The sequence below is a fragment of the Culex pipiens genome, chromosome 3 (assembly GCF_016801865.2).
Source record: "Culex pipiens pallens isolate TS chromosome 3, TS_CPP_V2, whole genome shotgun sequence".
Taxonomy (NCBI): Eukaryota; Metazoa; Arthropoda; class Insecta; order Diptera; family Culicidae; genus Culex; species Culex pipiens.
Genome location: NC_068939.1, coordinates 140178055 through 140196052, shown reverse-complemented (window position 1 = coordinate 140196052; position 17998 = coordinate 140178055). Strand labels below are relative to the sequence as shown.

Here is a 17998-nt window from a genome sequence, read left to right as displayed (position 1 = left end):
ATCCAACGGACAAAATCGAAGAACTGTCTGAAACGTTAAGTTTTGTACATTACCAGTTCAAATTCTGTGAAAGCGACTTTGCTGTATTCGGAAAGTGTTCATCCTGCAAAAGTGTGTTTAGTGAAGAGAATGCATTTACAAAACATTTAATCCGTTTTCCCGCGGGGGAGTGCAGCTTATTAACGTATTGCAATGACTGCTTCTCTGTGTACGTTAGCAAACACGCGAAAGAGTGTTGCACCAAGAAGAGCAAAACCTTCGTAACGAATTGCCCAATGTGCGGGCACCGTGCAGTAAGCCACAATGCCTTGGTAAGCCATTTAAGAATACACACCCTAGATGCTACAAAGTGCAAACGTTGTCATCACAGTTGCCTGGATTGTACAACAATGCAGGAACGAATTAAAGCGATAATGAAAAACAATCCGAAGTCATTGTTGGATACAGCTTTTGAATTATGTAAGGTAAGTTTATCTCAAACCCTCAAATTACGATCAATATATTTAGGATCAATCCTTAATTATATTTCTACAGGAGTTGAACCTAGAAAGAACCGAGAACCTGGACGACAGCGAGGTATCATAGATCAGCGCTGACGATGGGTCTGCGGCGATGGTGAGTTTCGTTTTAAATTTATGTTCAAATTCGTGTGAACCCGTGAATAAAACCCATCCACAAATGTCCTTTCGCAACTCCAGTAAATTCAAACTTTCTATTTCAACCGTTTTTTTTTTGTTTGTCTTCCACAGAACGAGAATCAAGGAGTAACCGGTTCGAACGTACCCGTGCCTGTGGTGGTCCCCGACGACCAGAAGGCCGATAACTGCATACATAATATTTTTTCAGTGTAGTAAAGTAACCTGGATTATAAATTAGCTTATATCTGTAAGCCCATACATCCAATAGAAATGTGGTCAATGACAAACTTATGGGAAATTGGACGAGCTTTCCGGTAAAAATATTTTCGGGACTGAAAAATTAAGTCTGTCTTATAGAAATTGCCAAAAACCATCCAAAAACCTCTTTTTTCAACAATTTTGCCTTCACCTCAATGAGGAAAGGCTATAAAATCACTTGAAAAATGAACTTCTTTATATGACCTCGTAGATCCACCTTCACGTATACCTATCGACTCAGAATCAAAATCTGAACAAATGTCTGTGCGTGTGTCTGGATGTGAGTCCGTGCCGAAAAATATGCACACGATTATCTCCGGACTGGCTGGACCGATTTGGACCGTTTTGATCTCATTCGATCCGTCTTGGGGTCCCACAAGACCCTAGTTAATATTATGACGTTTTGAAAAGTACTTCAAAAGTTATGCTAAAAAAACGATTTGGCTGAAGTTTGAAATATTGTAAAAAAGGGTGGTTTTTGTAAGAAAACCCGTCATGCTACATATTGTTAGGAATTTATTTGAAAGACCTTTCCAACGCGTTCAAAAGATGGAAGATCTGACAACCCCATCAAAAGTTATGAGCACTTAAGTGTTATTTATACACTTTTTTGAGGCCGGATCTCAAATATTTTGATTAAAAAGTTGTCCGGATCTATTATGCGACCCATCGTTGGATAGGTAATCAAAAGACCTTTCCAACAAGCCCAAAAAATTGAAGATCTGACAAACCTATCAAAAGTTATAAGTACTTTAGTGTTTTTAATAAACTTTTTTGAGTCCGGATCTCAGATAGTTTGATAAAAATATGCGAGGAAGGCACCAACCACCTAAAGGTGGATTAAGTAACGTTTATTTTTAAAACCGCTGTAACTTCACAAGGATTGGACTTAGGACAATGGTCAATATGGAAACTTTTATGTAAAATTGTCTGGAGAATCGATTCCCGTATTCGGCTTCTGAATATTTTGAAGTTTAGGGCACTTTTCAAAAAAACAATTTCAGTTAATGATTTTTGTATTTTTTTAAGGTGAGTTGCTCCATCCTGCATTGTTTGTAACGTCTTAGGCTATTTTCACAAAAATTTTGAGCGAAAAAAAATTGTGGGCTCACCTTCAAATTTGACTTTTAAACTTAAAAATTAAAAAATCTCATAAAGGGGGAGTGTTTTTTTCTTTCAGTGTATTTTTTCGGAAAGCCCGTCAAATTTCCTACAAGTTTGTCTTTGACCACTTTTTGATACGATGCAACGGCTTCGAGATAAATCAATATTTAAATTACGAAATACAAAAATATTTAAAACACTTACGCCCTTCTCAAATGTCATTATCGAGTGTAACTGGCTCCATATACACAAAAATGGCTTATATAGGCCTAGGATAACATGTCTACAAAGTTTCATTGAAATCGGAGAGGGTCGAGAAAAAAGTACCTAAAGAATTCCTGTTTTGGGCTGGAATTGCTCATTATTCTTTCAAACAGTAGCAGTTTTTTTTTATTTGGCGACTGTCCACTAGAGAGGGTGGTCTGAGATTTTTTTTTGCCTTATCTTTTGATGCCAATTTAAATACGCAATCGAAATACCACTTTTTTGATAAAATGCTGCTTCGGTTTTCGAGATATGGGCAGTTTTTTCGAATGTAATTGAATCTTTCGTACTTGTTTCGATTTTTCAAATACCGTCAACTGGGGCGAAACGGGACTACAATCTGAATAGGGACAGCACGTTTTAGAGCACTTGAAAGCTTTAAATTTGGGAATGATTGAACAGTTTTTGTTGCTCTGAATCTGGTCTAACCGAAACCACTTCAAAAAGCAAAATGTTAGGCAAAATATTGCTAAAACTGCTATCCCGATACGCCCCAGATGAAGGAAAGATCAGAAGTGCCTTATCAATATGAAACAACTTTTGCTATTTGTGGGTAGGATTAATGTATTTCATCAAGTGTCGACTCGATACGTTAAACTGGATGCATGATCGTGGGAAAAAAAAAACTCAAACCGCACTTTTCGAGCTTATTATGTAGAAGATATCATAAAGACACACAGAAACGCACACACAAACACGCTCTACTGAAAGATGACCTGCTGGCCAGGTGCTCCCGCCGCAACGCGCATTGCTGCCGCAGCCGCCTGCGACGGTTCGCCCATCATCGGCTCCTGCGTCGTCAGCATCGGCATCGGCGGATCGCCCTGGATCCAGTTGATGAGCGTGTGCTCCTGGAACTTGGTGCACTTGAGCTGGTCGGCGATCAGATTTTGGGAAAAGTTCAGATGGTTGTTGTACGCTTCCTGCTCGAGGGCGGGCTCCTTGAGCATTCGGTGAAGGTCCTTCAGTATGGCACTGCCCCACAGCTGCACGTGGATGTCGGGGATCTTGGAGGCGAGCTGCATCGCCGGCGTCACCATGTTCATGCTTTCCTTCGAGTTGCCGATGCTGAGGAAGACGTGGCTGAGCAGGACGAGCGAGCAGGAAGTCAGCCGGTTCAGGTCTTCCGCGTTGGCCATCTTGAGGGTCTCGCGGAGGAAGCGTCTGAAAGAAGAAGGAGGGTTAAGTGATGTCTTGGAAGTCACCTCACCTCTACTTACTTTGCCTCGTGGAAGCTGCTCTTGTGGAACGCGTTCAAGCCTTGCACGTAGTAGAAGCTTCCCATCAGGGCTTGGCTGTTGGAGCAGAGGGAATTTTCCTGCTGGACCTGGTCGAGAATGGCGCGCAGATCCGGCTCGCGCTTCATCCGCAGATACACGATCGCCAGGTTCAGGTTGGCAAACAGCTTCAAGTCCCGCTCGGTCGTCTCCTGGATGCAGGTGTAGAACTGCCGTTCGGCGTGGTCGAACAGGCTGGCGGACATCGAGTAAAGGCCCAGGAGACAGTGCAGCTGGGGGGAATGTTTCTTGAGCAGGAACTTGTGCGACGACGACAGACAGACGTCCTTGGCCAGGGCAATCTCCTTGATGGCGAGCGACTTGTTGCCCATCACCAGCCGGCACATGATGATGTGCTCCAGCAGGATGATCTGGAACACCGCCAGGATCGGTTTGTTCTCCTGGGCTGGAAGAAACAGTATTAAATGAGCAAAAGGAAATCGAGTAACAATTCCGGAAATACTCACACTTCAACTTCTCAATCTGCGTCAGCGCCTTCTCCGTGTACTTTTGCGCCTTGTCCATGTATCCGGCCATCATCGAGTGCGACACCGTCACCAAATACACCAGCACGTACAGCTGCTCCTTCGGCAGCCACATGAACATTTCCGTACTGTTCTGGCCGAAGATTTGCTCGTCCGACGGCCAGTTCGGCGCCATTATCGTTTGGATGCTCTGCTGCAGCTGCTTCAGACTGGTCTTGACCGTCTTCACCTGGCCCAGCTGCAGATAGTGGCACACCTGCAGCACGAAGAAGAACACCTTAAGGTACTCCTTCAGGTGAATGTTTTGAATCGCATTATCAATGATAGTCCCGGCCTGGTTCAAAATCGCCAGCACGTCGCTGCTCTTGCGCTCGATCATCATGATCATGGCACGACTCAGCAGAAACAACGACTTCAAATACGTCGCGTTCGACTCGTCCGTCGATTCCACCCCAACCGCCAACAGCTCCGACGCCAGCGCATACTCCTTGTCCGTCGCGTGAGTTTGCGCCAACTGAAACAGCAGCTTACAGTGCCAGTACACATTGTGCTGGGACAGCTCGATCGCCTTCCGCAGAACCGGCTTCGCCAGCGAACTCTGCTCCTGCTGCTGGTACAATTGCGCCAACAAACTAGCCGTGTCAAACTTGACGTCGTCAAAATTATTAATATTCTCCGACAGCATCCACGCCTGCTCCAAATGATTCCGCGCCAGCTCGGTATTCTTCGTATAAGCCATCAGAATCTGCCCCAGCTGCAGATGCGTCCGGGCCTCCACCTTGAGCGGCGGCTTGAACGTAAACAACGCCTGCAGACATTGGATGCACTTTTTGATGTTGGGCGGCGACGACGTGCGGAAGTACTCGGCCAGTCCCAGCAGCGAAATGTAGCACGCGTCCTGGGAGGACGTCATAGCGCGGCCGGTTTCGAGGAATCGACCACAACCGAGCAGGGAATTGGCACGCAAGCCGCGAAAAAAAGGACAGCTTCCACGACGACGACGACGACGCGGATTTTGTTTTTGTTGTTGTTTTTCAAAGTTTGACGTTTCTTGTTGGGCCAGTGTTGCCAAAAAATACTTGTGTGAATCGAACTCCTTTTTTCCGGCGGCTCCTTTTTTCACCCAAGCACCCCTAGCGGCCAATGAGAGAACTATGTACTCCTAGACTCAAACCTGAAATAACGCCATCTGTGTGCACAGACAAACAAAAAAAAACGTGAATCTAACTCCTTATTTTCAATCCTAGAGTTTTTTTTTTATTAGGTCCTATAAACATATGAATGACACTTCAAATATTCAGCTAGTTTTTTCGAACCTCCACACATTTTTCCTTTAAAGCCCACTAATGAAGTTGACTTTATAGCTGTCGGTCACCATTGCTAGTACCATCCACTAGTGTCTTCCTTTTTATCTACAAGGACTTCGCCGCCCTGGGCTCCTAAGTGTATGAAAGTATGGCAAGGAGCGCCGAATACCCATATTTACACAAAGAATTTTAGAGCGCCCGCCGCGGGATTCGAACCGGCGACCTCTGGATTGGAGTCCAGTGCGCGGTCCGATTGATCCACACGGGCGGGACAGCCCAACTAATACCCTCCCCATAATCAAAAACCATCGGGGGAATAGTCCAAACTATATCACTACTAAAAGAAATGTAGTTACGGCACTATTCAAAACCTTAACAAACTGATCGTCAAATGATGACGTTTTTGTGGAGTAATTCTAATGATTCCAACTGTTTTTGAACCTTACACTAAACAGTTAGGATTGTTAATAAGACTTAACTTAACTTAACGAAAAATTTTACAAGTCAAAATAGTTTGAACAATTTAAAAATAAACTTTATTGATAACAATAACAGCAAAATTTTTGATTTTTATGGTAAGAACCCCTATTGAATATTTAACATTTCAAAATGTTTTTATTTTCCAGCATTGTCTATTAAAACCCTTTGAAAGTCGCGTTGTTTGGAGTTTTTTAAAAGTGTCATTACAAAGCGTGTACAAAGTCCAATTAAACCAATTTGGGCATTAATGGCGTTTATGCCCAATAATTCGACCTCCTTGTCTAACTCCACGAAATTCACATTCCATCATCATCTGGCGCCATGTGATTGGTTTAAAAGGTTTGGCGTTTGACAGCAATAATCAACTGTGGTAACGGTTGGCAGAGCTGCCAGATAGTCAAAAAACAAAACCAGCATCCCTGAAATCAACATCAAATCATTTGTCGTAAGGAAGTATTTCAATCCAGTTGTGGTGTTGTGCTCCGTGCTAAATTTTTCGTGCGAACTGGTTAATTGAACGTTTTTGAGAAAAAGGTAAGTGGATACAATTTACCGAGAAATTTAAAGTGAGAGTGTGTGCGTGCAACATGGAAATAAACTTTTAAAAGGGCCGTGGTAATCTTTACAGCAACTTCACAGAAAGTTAAACTCCATGTTGCATACACTCTCACTTTTAATTTCTCGATCAAATTAATGTAGAAACAGGTTTGATTAACAAAATGACCCGTGAAGACCCGCTCACTCAATACGTGTTTTTTAAGGGTGCGTTCCTTAATTACGTTACATTCAGTTGGGATTAGATTTTAAGCAATTTTGGTGTCAAACTTAAATAGTTTTTGATTTCGGCAGTGCTGGCCACAATCCGGAGTGGCCGGAGCCCTCAGGGGTGTTCCGATCGAGGGACATTTGTGGAACCATTAAAGTTTAAGTAATTTTGGTGTCAAACTTTCATAGTTTTTGATACTGGACATGAAATTCAACATTTCGGCAGTGCTGGCCACAATCCGGATTGGCCGGAGCCCTCAGGGGTGTTCCGATCGAGGGACATTTGCCGAACCATTAGAGTTTAAGCAATTTTGGTGTCAAACTCTAATAGTTTTTGATACTGGACATGAAATTCAACATTTCGGCAGTGCTGGCTTCAATCCGGATTGGCCGGAGCCCTCAGGGGTGTTCCGATCGAGGGACATTTGCGGAACCATTAGAGTTTAAGCAATTTTGGTGTAAAACTTAAATAGTTTTTGATTTCGGCAGTGCTGGTCACAATCCGGAGTGGCCGGAGCCCTCAGGGGTGTTCCGATCGAGGGACATTTGTGGAACCATTAAAGTTTAAGCAATTTTGGTGTCAAACATTAATAGTTTTTGATACTGGACATGAAATTCAACATTTCGGCAGTGCTGGCCACAATCCGGATTGGCCGGAGCCCTCAGGGGTGTTCCGATCGAGGGACATTTGCGGAACCATTAGAGTTTAAGCAATTTTGGTGTAAAACTTAAATAGTTTTTGATTTCGGCAGTGCTGGTCACAATCCGGAGTAACCGGAGCCCTCAGGGGTGTTCCGATCGAGGGACATTTGCGGAACCATTAGAGTTTATGCAATTTTGGTGTAAAACTTAAATAGTTTTTGATTTCGGCAGTGCTGGTCACAATCCGGAGTGGCCGGAGCCCTCAGGGGTGTTCCGATCGAGGGACATTTGTGGAACCATTAAAGTTTAAGCAATTTTGGTGTCAAACATTAATAGTTTTTGATACTGGACATGAAATTCAACATTTCGGCAGTGCTGGCCACAATCCGGATTGGCCGGAGCCCTCAGGGGTGTTCCGATCGAGGGACATTTGCGGAACCATTAGAGTTTAAGCAATTTTGGTGTAAAACTTAAATAGTTTTTGATTTCGGCAGTGCTGGTCACAATCCGGAGTGGCCGGAGCCCTCAGGGGTGTTCCGATCGAGGGACATTTGTGGAACCATTAAAGTTTAAGCAATTTTGGTGTCAAACATTAATAGTTTTTGATACTGGACATGAAATTCAACATTTCGGCAGTGCTGGCCACAATCCGGATTGGCCGGAGCCCTCAGGGGTGTTCCGATCGAGGGACATTTGCCGAACCATTAGAGTTTAAGGAATTTTGGTGTCAAACTCTAATAGTTTTTGATACAGGACATGAAATTCAACATTTCGGCAGTGCTGGCCACAATCCGGATTGGCCGGAGCCCTCAGGGGTGTTCCGATCGAGGGACATTTGCCGAACCATTAGAGTTTAAGGAATTTTGGTGTCAAACTCTAATAGTTTTTGATACAGGACATGAAATTCAACATTTCGGCAGTGCTGGCCACAATCCGGATTGGCCGGAGCCCTCAGGGGTGTTCCGATCGAGGGACATTTGCGGAACCATTAGAGTTTAAGCAATTTTGGTGTAAAACTTAAATAGTTTTTGATTTCGGCAGTGTTGGTCACAATCCGGAGTGGCCGGAGCCCTCAGGGGTGTTCCGATCGAGGGACATTTGTGGAACCATAAGAGTTTAAGGAATTTTGGTGTCAAACTCTAATAGTTTTTGATACTGGACATGAAATTCAACATTTCGGCAGTGCTGGCCACAATCCGGATTGGCCGGAGCCCTCAGGGGTGTTCCGATCGAGGGACATTTGCGGAACCATTAGAGTTTAAGCAATTTTGGTGTAAAACTTAAATAGTTTTTGATTTCGGCAGTGCTGGTCACAATCCGGAGTGGCCGGAGCCCTCAGGGGTGTTCCGATCGAGGGACATTTGCGGAACCATTAGAGTTTATGCAATTTTGGTGTAAAACTTAAATAGTTTTTGATTTCGGCAGTGCTGGTCACAATCCGGAGTGGCCGGAGCCCTCAGGGGTGTTCCGATCGAGGGACATTTGTGGAACCATTAAAGTTTAAGCAATTTTGGTGTCAAACATTAATAGTTTTTGATACTGGACATGAAATTCAACATTTCGGCAGTGCTGGCCACAATCCGGATTGGCCGGAGCCCTCAGGGGTGTTCCGATCGAGGGACATTTGCGGAACCATTAGAGTTTAAGCAATTTTGGTGTAAAACTTAAATAGTTTTTGATTTCGGCAGTGTTGGTCACAATCCGGAGTGGCCGGAGCCCTCAGGGGTGTTCCGATCGAGGGACATTTGTGGAACCATAAGAGTTTAAGGAATTTTGGTGTCAAACTCTAATAGTTTTTGATACTGGACATGAAATTCAACATTTCGGCAGTGCTGGCCACAATCCGGATTGGCCGGAGCCCTCAGGGGTGTTCCGATCGAGGGACATTTGCGGAACCATTAGAGTTTAAGCAATTTTGGTGTAAAACTTAAATAGTTTTTGATTTCGGCAGTGCTGGTCACAATCCGGAGTGGCCGGAGCCCTCAGGGGTGTTCCGATCGAGGGACATTTGCGGAACCATTAGAGTTTAAGCAATTTTGGTGTAAAACTTAAATAGTTTTTGATTTCGGCAGTGCTGGTCACAATCCGGAGTGACCGGAGCCCTCAGGGGTGTTCCGATCGAGGGACATTTGTGGAACCATTAAAGTTTAAGCAATTTTGGTGTCAAACATTAATAGTTTTTGATACTGGACATGAAATTCAACATTTCGGCAGTGCTGGCCACAATCCGGATTGGCCGGAGCCCTCAGGGGTGTTCCGATCGAGGGACATTTGCCGAACCATTAGAGTTTAAGGAATTTTGGTGTCAAACTCTAATAGTTTTTGATACAGGACATGAAATTCAACATTTCGGCAGTGCTGGCCACAATCCGGATTGGCCGGAGCCCTCAGGGGTGTTCCGATCGAGGGACATTTGCCGAACCATTAGAGTTTAAGGAATTTTGGTGTCAAACTCTAATAGTTTTTGATACAGGACATGAAATTCAACATTTCGGCAGTGCTGGCCACAATCCGGATTGGCCGGAGCCCTCAGGGGTGTTCCGATCGAGGGACATTTGCGGAACCATTAGAGTTTAAGCAATTTTGGTGTAAAACTTAAATAGTTTTTGATTTCGGCAGTGCTGGTCACAATCCGGAGTGGCCGGAGCCCTCAGGGGTGTTCCGATCGAGGGACATTTGTGGAACCATTAAAGTTTAAGGAATTTTGGTGTCAAACTTTAATAGTTTTTGATACTGGACATGAAATTCAACATTTCGGCAGTGCTGGCCACAATCCGGATTGGCCGGAGCCCTCAGGGGTGTTCCGATCGAGGGACATTTGCGGAACCATTAGAGTTTAAGCAATTTTGGTGTAAAACTTAAATAGTTTTTGATTTCGGCAGTGCTGGTCACAATCCGGAGTGGCCGGAGCCCTCAGGGGTGTTCCGATCGAGGGACATTTGTGGAACCATTAAAGTTTAAGGAATTTTGGTGTCAAACTCTAATAGTTTTTGATACTGGACATGAAATTCAACATTTCGGCAGTGCTGGCCACAATCCGGATTGGCCGGAGCCCTCAGGGATGTTCCGATCGAGGGACATTTGCGGAACCATTAGAGTTTAAGGAATTTTGGTGTCAAACTCTAATAGTTTTTGATACTGGACATGAAATTCAACATTTCGGCAGTGCTGGCCACAATCCGGATTGGCCGGAGCCCTCAGGGGTGTTCCGATCGAGGGACATTTGCGGAACCATTAGAGTTTAAGCAATTTTGGTGTAAAACTTAAATAGTTTTTGATTTCGGCAGTGCTGGTCACAATCCGGAGTGGCCGGAGCCCTCAGGGGTTTTCGATCGAGGGACATTTGCGGAACCATTAGAGTTTAAGCAATTTTGGTGTAAAACTTAAATAGTTTTTGATTTCGGCAGTGCTGGTCACAATCCGGAGTGGCCGGAGCCCTCAGGGGTGTTCCGATCGAGGGACATTTGTGGAACCATTAGAGTTTAAGGAATTTTGGTGTCAAACTCTAATAGTTTTTGATACTGGACATGAAATTCAACATTTCGGCAGTGCTGGCCACAATCCGGATTGGCCGGAGCCCTCAGGGGTGTTCCGATCGAGGGACATTTGCGGAACCATTAGAGTTTAAGCAATTTTGGTGTAAAACTTAAATAGTTTTTGATTTCGGCAGTGCTGGTCACAATCCGGAGTAACCGGAGCCCTCAGGGGTGTTCCGATCGAGGGACATTTGTGGAACCATTAGAGTTTAAGGAATTTTGGTGTCAAACTCTAATAGTTTTTGATACTGGACATGAAATTCAACATTTCGGCAGTGCTGGCCACAATCCGGATTGGCCGGAGCCCTCAGGGGTGTTCCGATCGAGGGACATTTGCGGAACCATTAGAGTTTAAGCAATTTTGGTGTAAAACTTAAATAGTTTTTGATTTCGGCAGTGCTGGTCACAATCCGGAGTAACCGGAGCCCTCAGGGGTGTTCCGATCGAGGGACATTTGCGGAACCATTAGAGTTTATGCAATTTTGGTGTAAAACTTAAATAGTTTTTGATTTCGGCAGTGCTGGTCACAATCCGGAGTGGCCGGAGCCCTCAGGGGTGTTCCGATCGAGGGACATTTGTGGAACCATTAAAGTTTAAGCAATTTTGGTGTCAAACATTAATAGTTTTTGATACTGGACATGAAATTCAACATTTCGGCAGTGCTGGCCACAATCCGGATTGGCCGGAGCCCTCAGGGGTGTTCCGATCGAGGGACATTTGCGGAACCATTAGAGTTTAAGCAATTTTGGTGTAAAACTTAAATAGTTTTTGATTTCGGCAGTGCTGGTCACAATCCGGAGTGGCCGGAGCCCTCAGGGGTGTTCCGATCGAGGGACATTTGTGGAACCATTAAAGTTTAAGGAATTTTGGTGTCAAACTTTAATAGTTTTTGATACTGGACATGAAATTCAACATTTCGGCAGTGCTGGCCACAATCCGGATTGGCCGGAGCCCTCAGGGGTGTTCCGATCGAGGGACATTTGCGGAACCATTAGAGTTTAAGCAATTTTGGTGTAAAACTTAAATAGTTTTTGATTTCGGCAGTGCTGGTCACAATCCGGAGTGGCCGGAGCCCTCAGGGGTGTTCCGATCGAGGGACATTTGTGGAACCATTAAAGTTTAAGGAATTTTGGTGTCAAACTCTAATAGTTTTTGATACTGGACATGAAATTCAACATTTCGGCAGTGCTGGCCACAATCCGGATTGGCCGGAGCCCTCAGGGATGTTCCGATCGAGGGACATTTGCGGAACCATTAGAGTTTAAGCAATTTTGGTGTAAAACTTAAATAGTTTTTGATTTCGGCAGTGCTGGTCACAATCCGGAGTGGCCGGAGCCCTCAGGGGTTTTCGATCGAGGGACATTTGCGGAACCATTAGAGTTTAAGCAATTTTGGTGTAAAACTTAAATAGTTTTTGATTTCGGCAGTGCTGGTCACAATCCGGAGTGGCCGGAGCCCTCAGGGGTGTTCCGATCGAGGGACATTTGTGGAACCATTAGAGTTTAAGGAATTTTGGTGTCAAACTCTAATAGTTTTTGATACTGGACATGAAATTCAACATTTCGGCAGTGCTGGCCACAATCCGGATTGGCCGGAGCCCTCAGGGGTGTTCCGATCGAGGGACATTTGCGGAACCATTAGAGTTTAAGCAATTTTGGTGTAAAACTTAAATAGTTTTTGATTTCGGCAGTGCTGGTCACAATCCGGAGTGGCCGGAGCCCTCAGGGGTGTTCCGATCGAGGGACATTTGCGGAACCATTAGAGTTTAAGCAATTTTGGTGTAAAACTTAAATAGTTTTTGATTTCGGCAGTGCTGGTCACAATCCGGAGTGGCCGGAGCCCTCAGGGGTGTTCCGATCGAGGGACATTTGTGGAACCATTAAAGTTTAAGGAATTTTGGTGTCAAACTCTAATAGTTTTTGATACTGGACATGAAATTCAACATTTCGGCAGTGCTGGCCACAATCCGGATTGGCCGGAGCCCTCAGGGGTGTTCCGATCGAGGGACATTTGCGGAACCATTAGAGTTTAAGCAATTTTGGTGTAAAACTTAAATAGTTTTTGATTTCGGCAGTGCTGGTCACAATCCGGAGTGGCCGGAGCCCTCAGGGGTGTTCCGATCGAGGGACATTTGCGGAACCATTAGAGTTTAAGCAATTTTGGTGTAAAACTTAAATAGTTTTTGATTTCGGCAGTGCTGGTCACAATCCGGAGTGGCCGGAGCCCTCAGGGGTGTTCCGATCGAGGGACATTTGTGGAACCATTAGAGTTTAAGGAATTTTGGTGTCAAACTCTAATAGTTTTTGATACTGGACATGAAATTCAACATTTCGGCAGTGCTGGCCACAATCCGGATTGGCCGGAGCCCTCAGGGGTGTTCCGATCGAGGGACATTTGCGGAACCATTAGAGTTTAAGCAATTTTGGTGTAAAACTTAAATAGTTTTTGATTTCGGCAGTGCTGGTCACAATCCGGAGTGGCCGGAGCCCTCAGGGGTGTTCCGATCGAGGGACATTTGCGGAACCATTAGAGTTTAAGCAATTTTGGTGTAAAACTTAAATAGTTTTTGATTTCGGCAGTGCTGGTCACAATCCGGAGTGGCCGGAGCCCTCAGGGGTGTTCCGATCGAGGGACATTTGCGGAACCATTAGAGTTTATGCAATTCTGGTGTAAAACTTAAATAGTTTTTGATTTCGGCAGTGCTGGTCACAATCCGGAGTGGCCGGAGCCCTCAGGGGTGTTCCGATCGAGGGACATTTGTGGAACCATTAAAGTTTAAGCAATTTTGGTGTCAAACATTAATAGTTTTTGATACTGGACATGAAATTCAACATTTCGGCAGTGCTGGCCACAATCCGGATTGGCCGGAGCCCTCAGGGGTGTTCCGATCGAGGGACATTTGCGGAACCATTAGAGTTTAAGCAATTTTGGTGTAAAACTTAAATAGTTTTTGATTTCGGCAGTGCTGGTCACAATCCGGAGTGGCCGGAGCCCTCAGGGGTGTTCCGATCGAGGGACATTTGCGGAACCATTAGAGTTTAAGCAATTTTGGTGTAAAACTTAAATAGTTTTTGATTTCGGCAGTGCTGGTCACAATCCGGAGTGGCCGGAGCCCTCAGGGGTGTTCCGATCGAGGGACATTTGCGGAACCATTAGAGTTTAAGCAATTTTGGTGTAAAACTTAAATAGTTTTTGATTTCGGCAGTGCTGGTCACATTCCGGAGTGGCCGGAGCCCTCAGGGGTGTTCCGATCGAGGGACATTTGTGGAACCATTAGAGTTTAAGGAATTTTGGTGTCAAACTCTAATAGTTTTTGATACTGGACATGAAATTCAACATTTCGGCAGTGCTGGCCACAATCCGGATTGGCCGGAGCCCTCAGGGGTGTTCCGATCGAGGGACATTTGCGGAACCATTAGAGTTTAAGCAATTTTGGTGTAAAACTTAAATAGTTTTTGATTTCGGCAGTGCTGGTCACAATCCGGAGTGGCCGGAGCCCTCAGGGGTGTTCCGATCGAGGGACATTTGCGGAACCATTAGAGTTTAAGCAATTTTGGTGTAAAACTTAAATAGTTTTTGATTTCGGCAGTGCTGGTCACAATCCGGAGTGGCCGGAGCCCTCAGGGGTGTTCCGATCGAGGGACATTTGTGGAACCATTAGAGTTTAAGGAATTTTGGTGTCAAACTCTAATAGTTTTTGATACTGGACATAAAATTCAACATTTCGGCAGTGCTGGCCACAATCCGGATTGGCCGGAGCCCTCAGGGGTGTTCCGATCGAGGGACATTTGCGGAACCATTAGAGTTTAAGCAATTTTGGTGTAAAACTTAAATAGTTTTTGATTTCGGCAGTGCTGGTCACAATCCGGAGTGGCCGGAGCCCTCAGGGGTGTTCCGATCGAGGGACATTTGCGGAACCATTAGAGTTTAAGCAATTTTGGTGTAAAACTTAAATAGTTTTTGATTTCGGCAGTGCTGGTCACAATCCGGAGTGGCCGGAGCCCTCAGGGGTGTTCCGATCGAGGGACATTTGCGGAACCATTAGAGTTTATGCAATTTTGGTGTAAAACTTAAATAGTTTTTGATTTCGGCAGTGCTGGTCACAATCCGGAGTGGCCGGAGCCCTCAGGGGTGTTCCGATCGAGGGACATTTGCGGAACCATTAGAGTTTAAGCAATTTTGGTGTAAAACTTAAATAGTTTTTGATTTCGGCAGTGCTGGTCACAATCCGGAGTGGCCGGAGCCCTCAGGGGTGTTCCGATCGAGGGACATTTGTGGAACCATTAAAGTTTAAGCAATTTTGGTGTCAAACATTAATAGTTTTTGATACTGGACATGAAATTCAACATTTCGGCAGTGCTGGCCACAATCCGGATTGGCCGGAGCCCTCAGGGGTGTTCCGATCGAGGGACATTTGCGGAACCATTAGAGTTTAAGGAATTTTGGTGTCAAACTCTTATAGTTTTTGATACAGGACATGAAATTCAACATTTCGGCAGTGCTGGCCACAATCCGGGTTGGCCGGAGCCCTCAGGGGTGTTCCGATCGAGGGACATTTGCCGAACCATTAGAGTTTAAGGAATTTTGGTGTCAAACTCTAATAGTTTTTGATACTGGACATGAAATTCAACATTTCGGCAGTGCTGGCCACAATCCGGATTGGCCGGAGCCCTCAGGGGTGTGTTAGCCTAAGGGTGGATTAAGTAACGTTTTTCTTTTATTTTTAATCTTGCTAGTTTGCTTTCGAATTCCTGCATTTAAGACATCAGTCATGCTAATATAAGTCATTTCATTACTGAAGATTCTTTTATTATATTTTTCAGATCGCAATGTCCAACCCCAACGACCAACGAAACAAAGATGGGAAGCGGTCCATCATTAATGTCTCTACAGTCGACTTGTTTGCTTTGCTGCAATCAGCAAACAACTTGGGCAAAGCGATCAAGGAGCACGGATTGGAAGCCGCATGCACGGTTCCACGCCGCGTCTCTATCACGGCCGAATTCTACGACAATCTTCGAGCCTGTGAGAACGACCTTAAGAATCTGGTTGCTAACCGCCAGGTGCGCTCAACGTTCCTTGAAACATGCGTAACGTACCTGCCTTACCCGGTGTCATACCACGATCGCCGCGCCCGTCCGAATAAACGCACTGATGGGCCCGAGCGTGACGTTTCTCGGGATCGAACGGACCATTCGGTGGAACGGCGCCACGGCGGGAACGGTGTTTTGTTGCCGACCACGGGAGGAGAAGTTGCTGAAGGAGTTGGTAGCGGTGGAGCAGGCGGTGGTTCGGCCATTCAACATGGTGGCGGTGAATCCGCGGGCGCTGTAGCGGCCGTTCACCATGATGGAGCGGGTGGTAGTGGAGTGGGCGGTAGTGGAGCGGGTGGTAATGGAGTGGGCGGTAGTGGAGCAGGTGATGGTGGAGCGGGCGATAGTGGAGCGACCGATGTATCGGCCATTCAACATGGTGGCGGAGGCGCGGGCGCTGTTGCTACGGTTCACCATGTTGGTGGGGGTGCCGGAGGTGTTTCGGCCATTCACCATGGTGGAGGCGGAGCGGGCGGTACTGCGCCTATTTACGGTGGTATCGTTGGGGGTGCGGGCGGCGCTCTGGCGCCGAATAATGGAGTGAACGTTGGGGGCAATGGTGGACATTTTTACCAGGCTGGACATTCGAATTGGGCTAATTACCCAACCGTAGAGAACGCCCAGTACGCTGGATACGGCGCATTCCCGGCCCCGGCCCCGTCGCCGTCACCGTCGCCGCAGGTAATGCAGGCACTGCTGCAGCTACTGTACCCGGCCAACCAGTACAGATATTAGCGAAAATACAGCTATAAACTGATTCCATACATTTTGGTTTTTTATTTCTGTATATCCCTCCCCTTATCTTGTCTTGATTTCTCCAATGAAATTGTCCCCAGAAAACCATTTCGCAGTCAAGTTGTTTAATAGGTGCCGATGTAAATAAAATATTCCATGTGTTCTGCTCCTAGGAATGGAAAATCATAACGGAGGAACGTGATCACGCCAAAATGAAGCAGTTGCTCCGGCATAACGAAACTCGGAAGTGTTGGAAGTCATCCCTAAGTGCGGCCCTGGTGATAAGGTTTAGTTTAGCTTTAGGCGCAGTATGATTTGCCACGCGCATTCTTTTACATAAACACAACCCACTTTGTGTTTACCCTCTTTGCTCGAATAAAAGTCAACTCGTCAGGTTGTGTGACCTAGCAAATCGCGTTGCGCGTCACCAAGGAAACCGCGAACGGAAGGAAAATGTTTTTTCATGTGCGCGAACGAACGAAGAAAAGTAACATCTTTTTCGCGATCGAAATTTGATTTTAGTTTTTCGTGAAGTACCTTAGACGCGTAAAGAACATTATCTCGGTGTTCCATGGGACGAATTTCTCGTGGAGTTTCCGGATGGCTACACGCACCCCTCATAAAACTCAAGTGCAGAGAACTCCAGATGCGAGCTGATCCAATCGCCAATTTAAATTTCGGGGATCCAGGGATTGGAAACTCGAGACGAGGATCTGTAAGTCTCTCAACTTCGATGGAAGCGACCGAATTCTTTACAACGAATTGTGGCTCCGCGGTCTCGAAGTCGTGGTGCTGCAGGAGGTGTGCTGGAAGGGGAAGGACCACCGAGAGTACGGCGAGCGGAATACACGCGAGCTAGGGAGAGCTTTTATCGTGCTGGGTGAAATACAAGTACACCTAGAGATCACCAAAGTAATGGGTAGCCCTCCAGAGCATCGTCAACACAACGAAGTGATCGGCACGACCAGAGAACGCAAACCCAAATGCGGAGTGCCAGTAAATATCGGACGAGAAGAACGAGGCCAGAAAACATATGCTGGTTAAGGGTACGCGCTGAAACTGCGACCGATACAGTGGGTTGCGAAGAGCTGAGAAACGAACCCACCGCCGAAAAGAACGGAAGTACGACGAAAGGGTACTTGGCGAAGCAGAAGCACAATACTCAACCCCGGTGGTTGGTCACTTTTTCTTATGATTCTTTTTTAGTTTGTACCCTAGTTTGTACCTCTTTGGTTGGTCAAAGTCAAACTAAAAAGTGACGAACTATCACTTTTTACATGGGACTCAGATTTCCTATCAAACCAAACGTTTGGTAATAAGTTTGAGCTCTGTGTAAATGAGCTGTCAAACTAAAAAGTGACCCCGTTGGTTTGACAACAATTGGTGTCAAACCATCGGGGTTCTGTGTACAATG

At 45.6% G+C, this 17998-nt stretch overlaps 2 protein-coding genes across 2 annotated transcripts; one reads left to right on the top strand and one right to left on the bottom strand.

Annotated features, from left to right (window-relative positions):
- Window positions 1–2563: 2563 nt before the first annotated feature.
- Window positions 2564–5053, bottom strand: LOC120425867 (MAU2 chromatid cohesion factor homolog). Its single transcript, XM_039590489.2, has 3 exons — window positions 4009–5053; window positions 3485–3947; window positions 2564–3428 (listed from the first exon to the last, which is right to left on the bottom strand). Exons 1-3 carry the CDS (start codon window positions 4937–4939, stop codon window positions 2966–2968), a joined length of 1857 nt encoding a protein of 618 aa, XP_039446423.1. The 5' UTR covers window positions 4940–5053; the 3' UTR covers window positions 2564–2965.
- Window positions 5054–6212: 1159 nt separating this feature from the next.
- Window positions 6213–16584, top strand: LOC120425860 (circumsporozoite protein-like). Its single transcript, XM_039590483.1, has 2 exons — window positions 6213–6347; window positions 15580–16584. Exon 2 carries the CDS (start codon window positions 15586–15588, stop codon window positions 16582–16584), a length of 999 nt encoding a protein of 332 aa, XP_039446417.1. The 5' UTR covers window positions 6213–6347; window positions 15580–15585.
- The last annotated feature ends 1414 nt before the right edge of the window (window positions 16585–17998 follow it).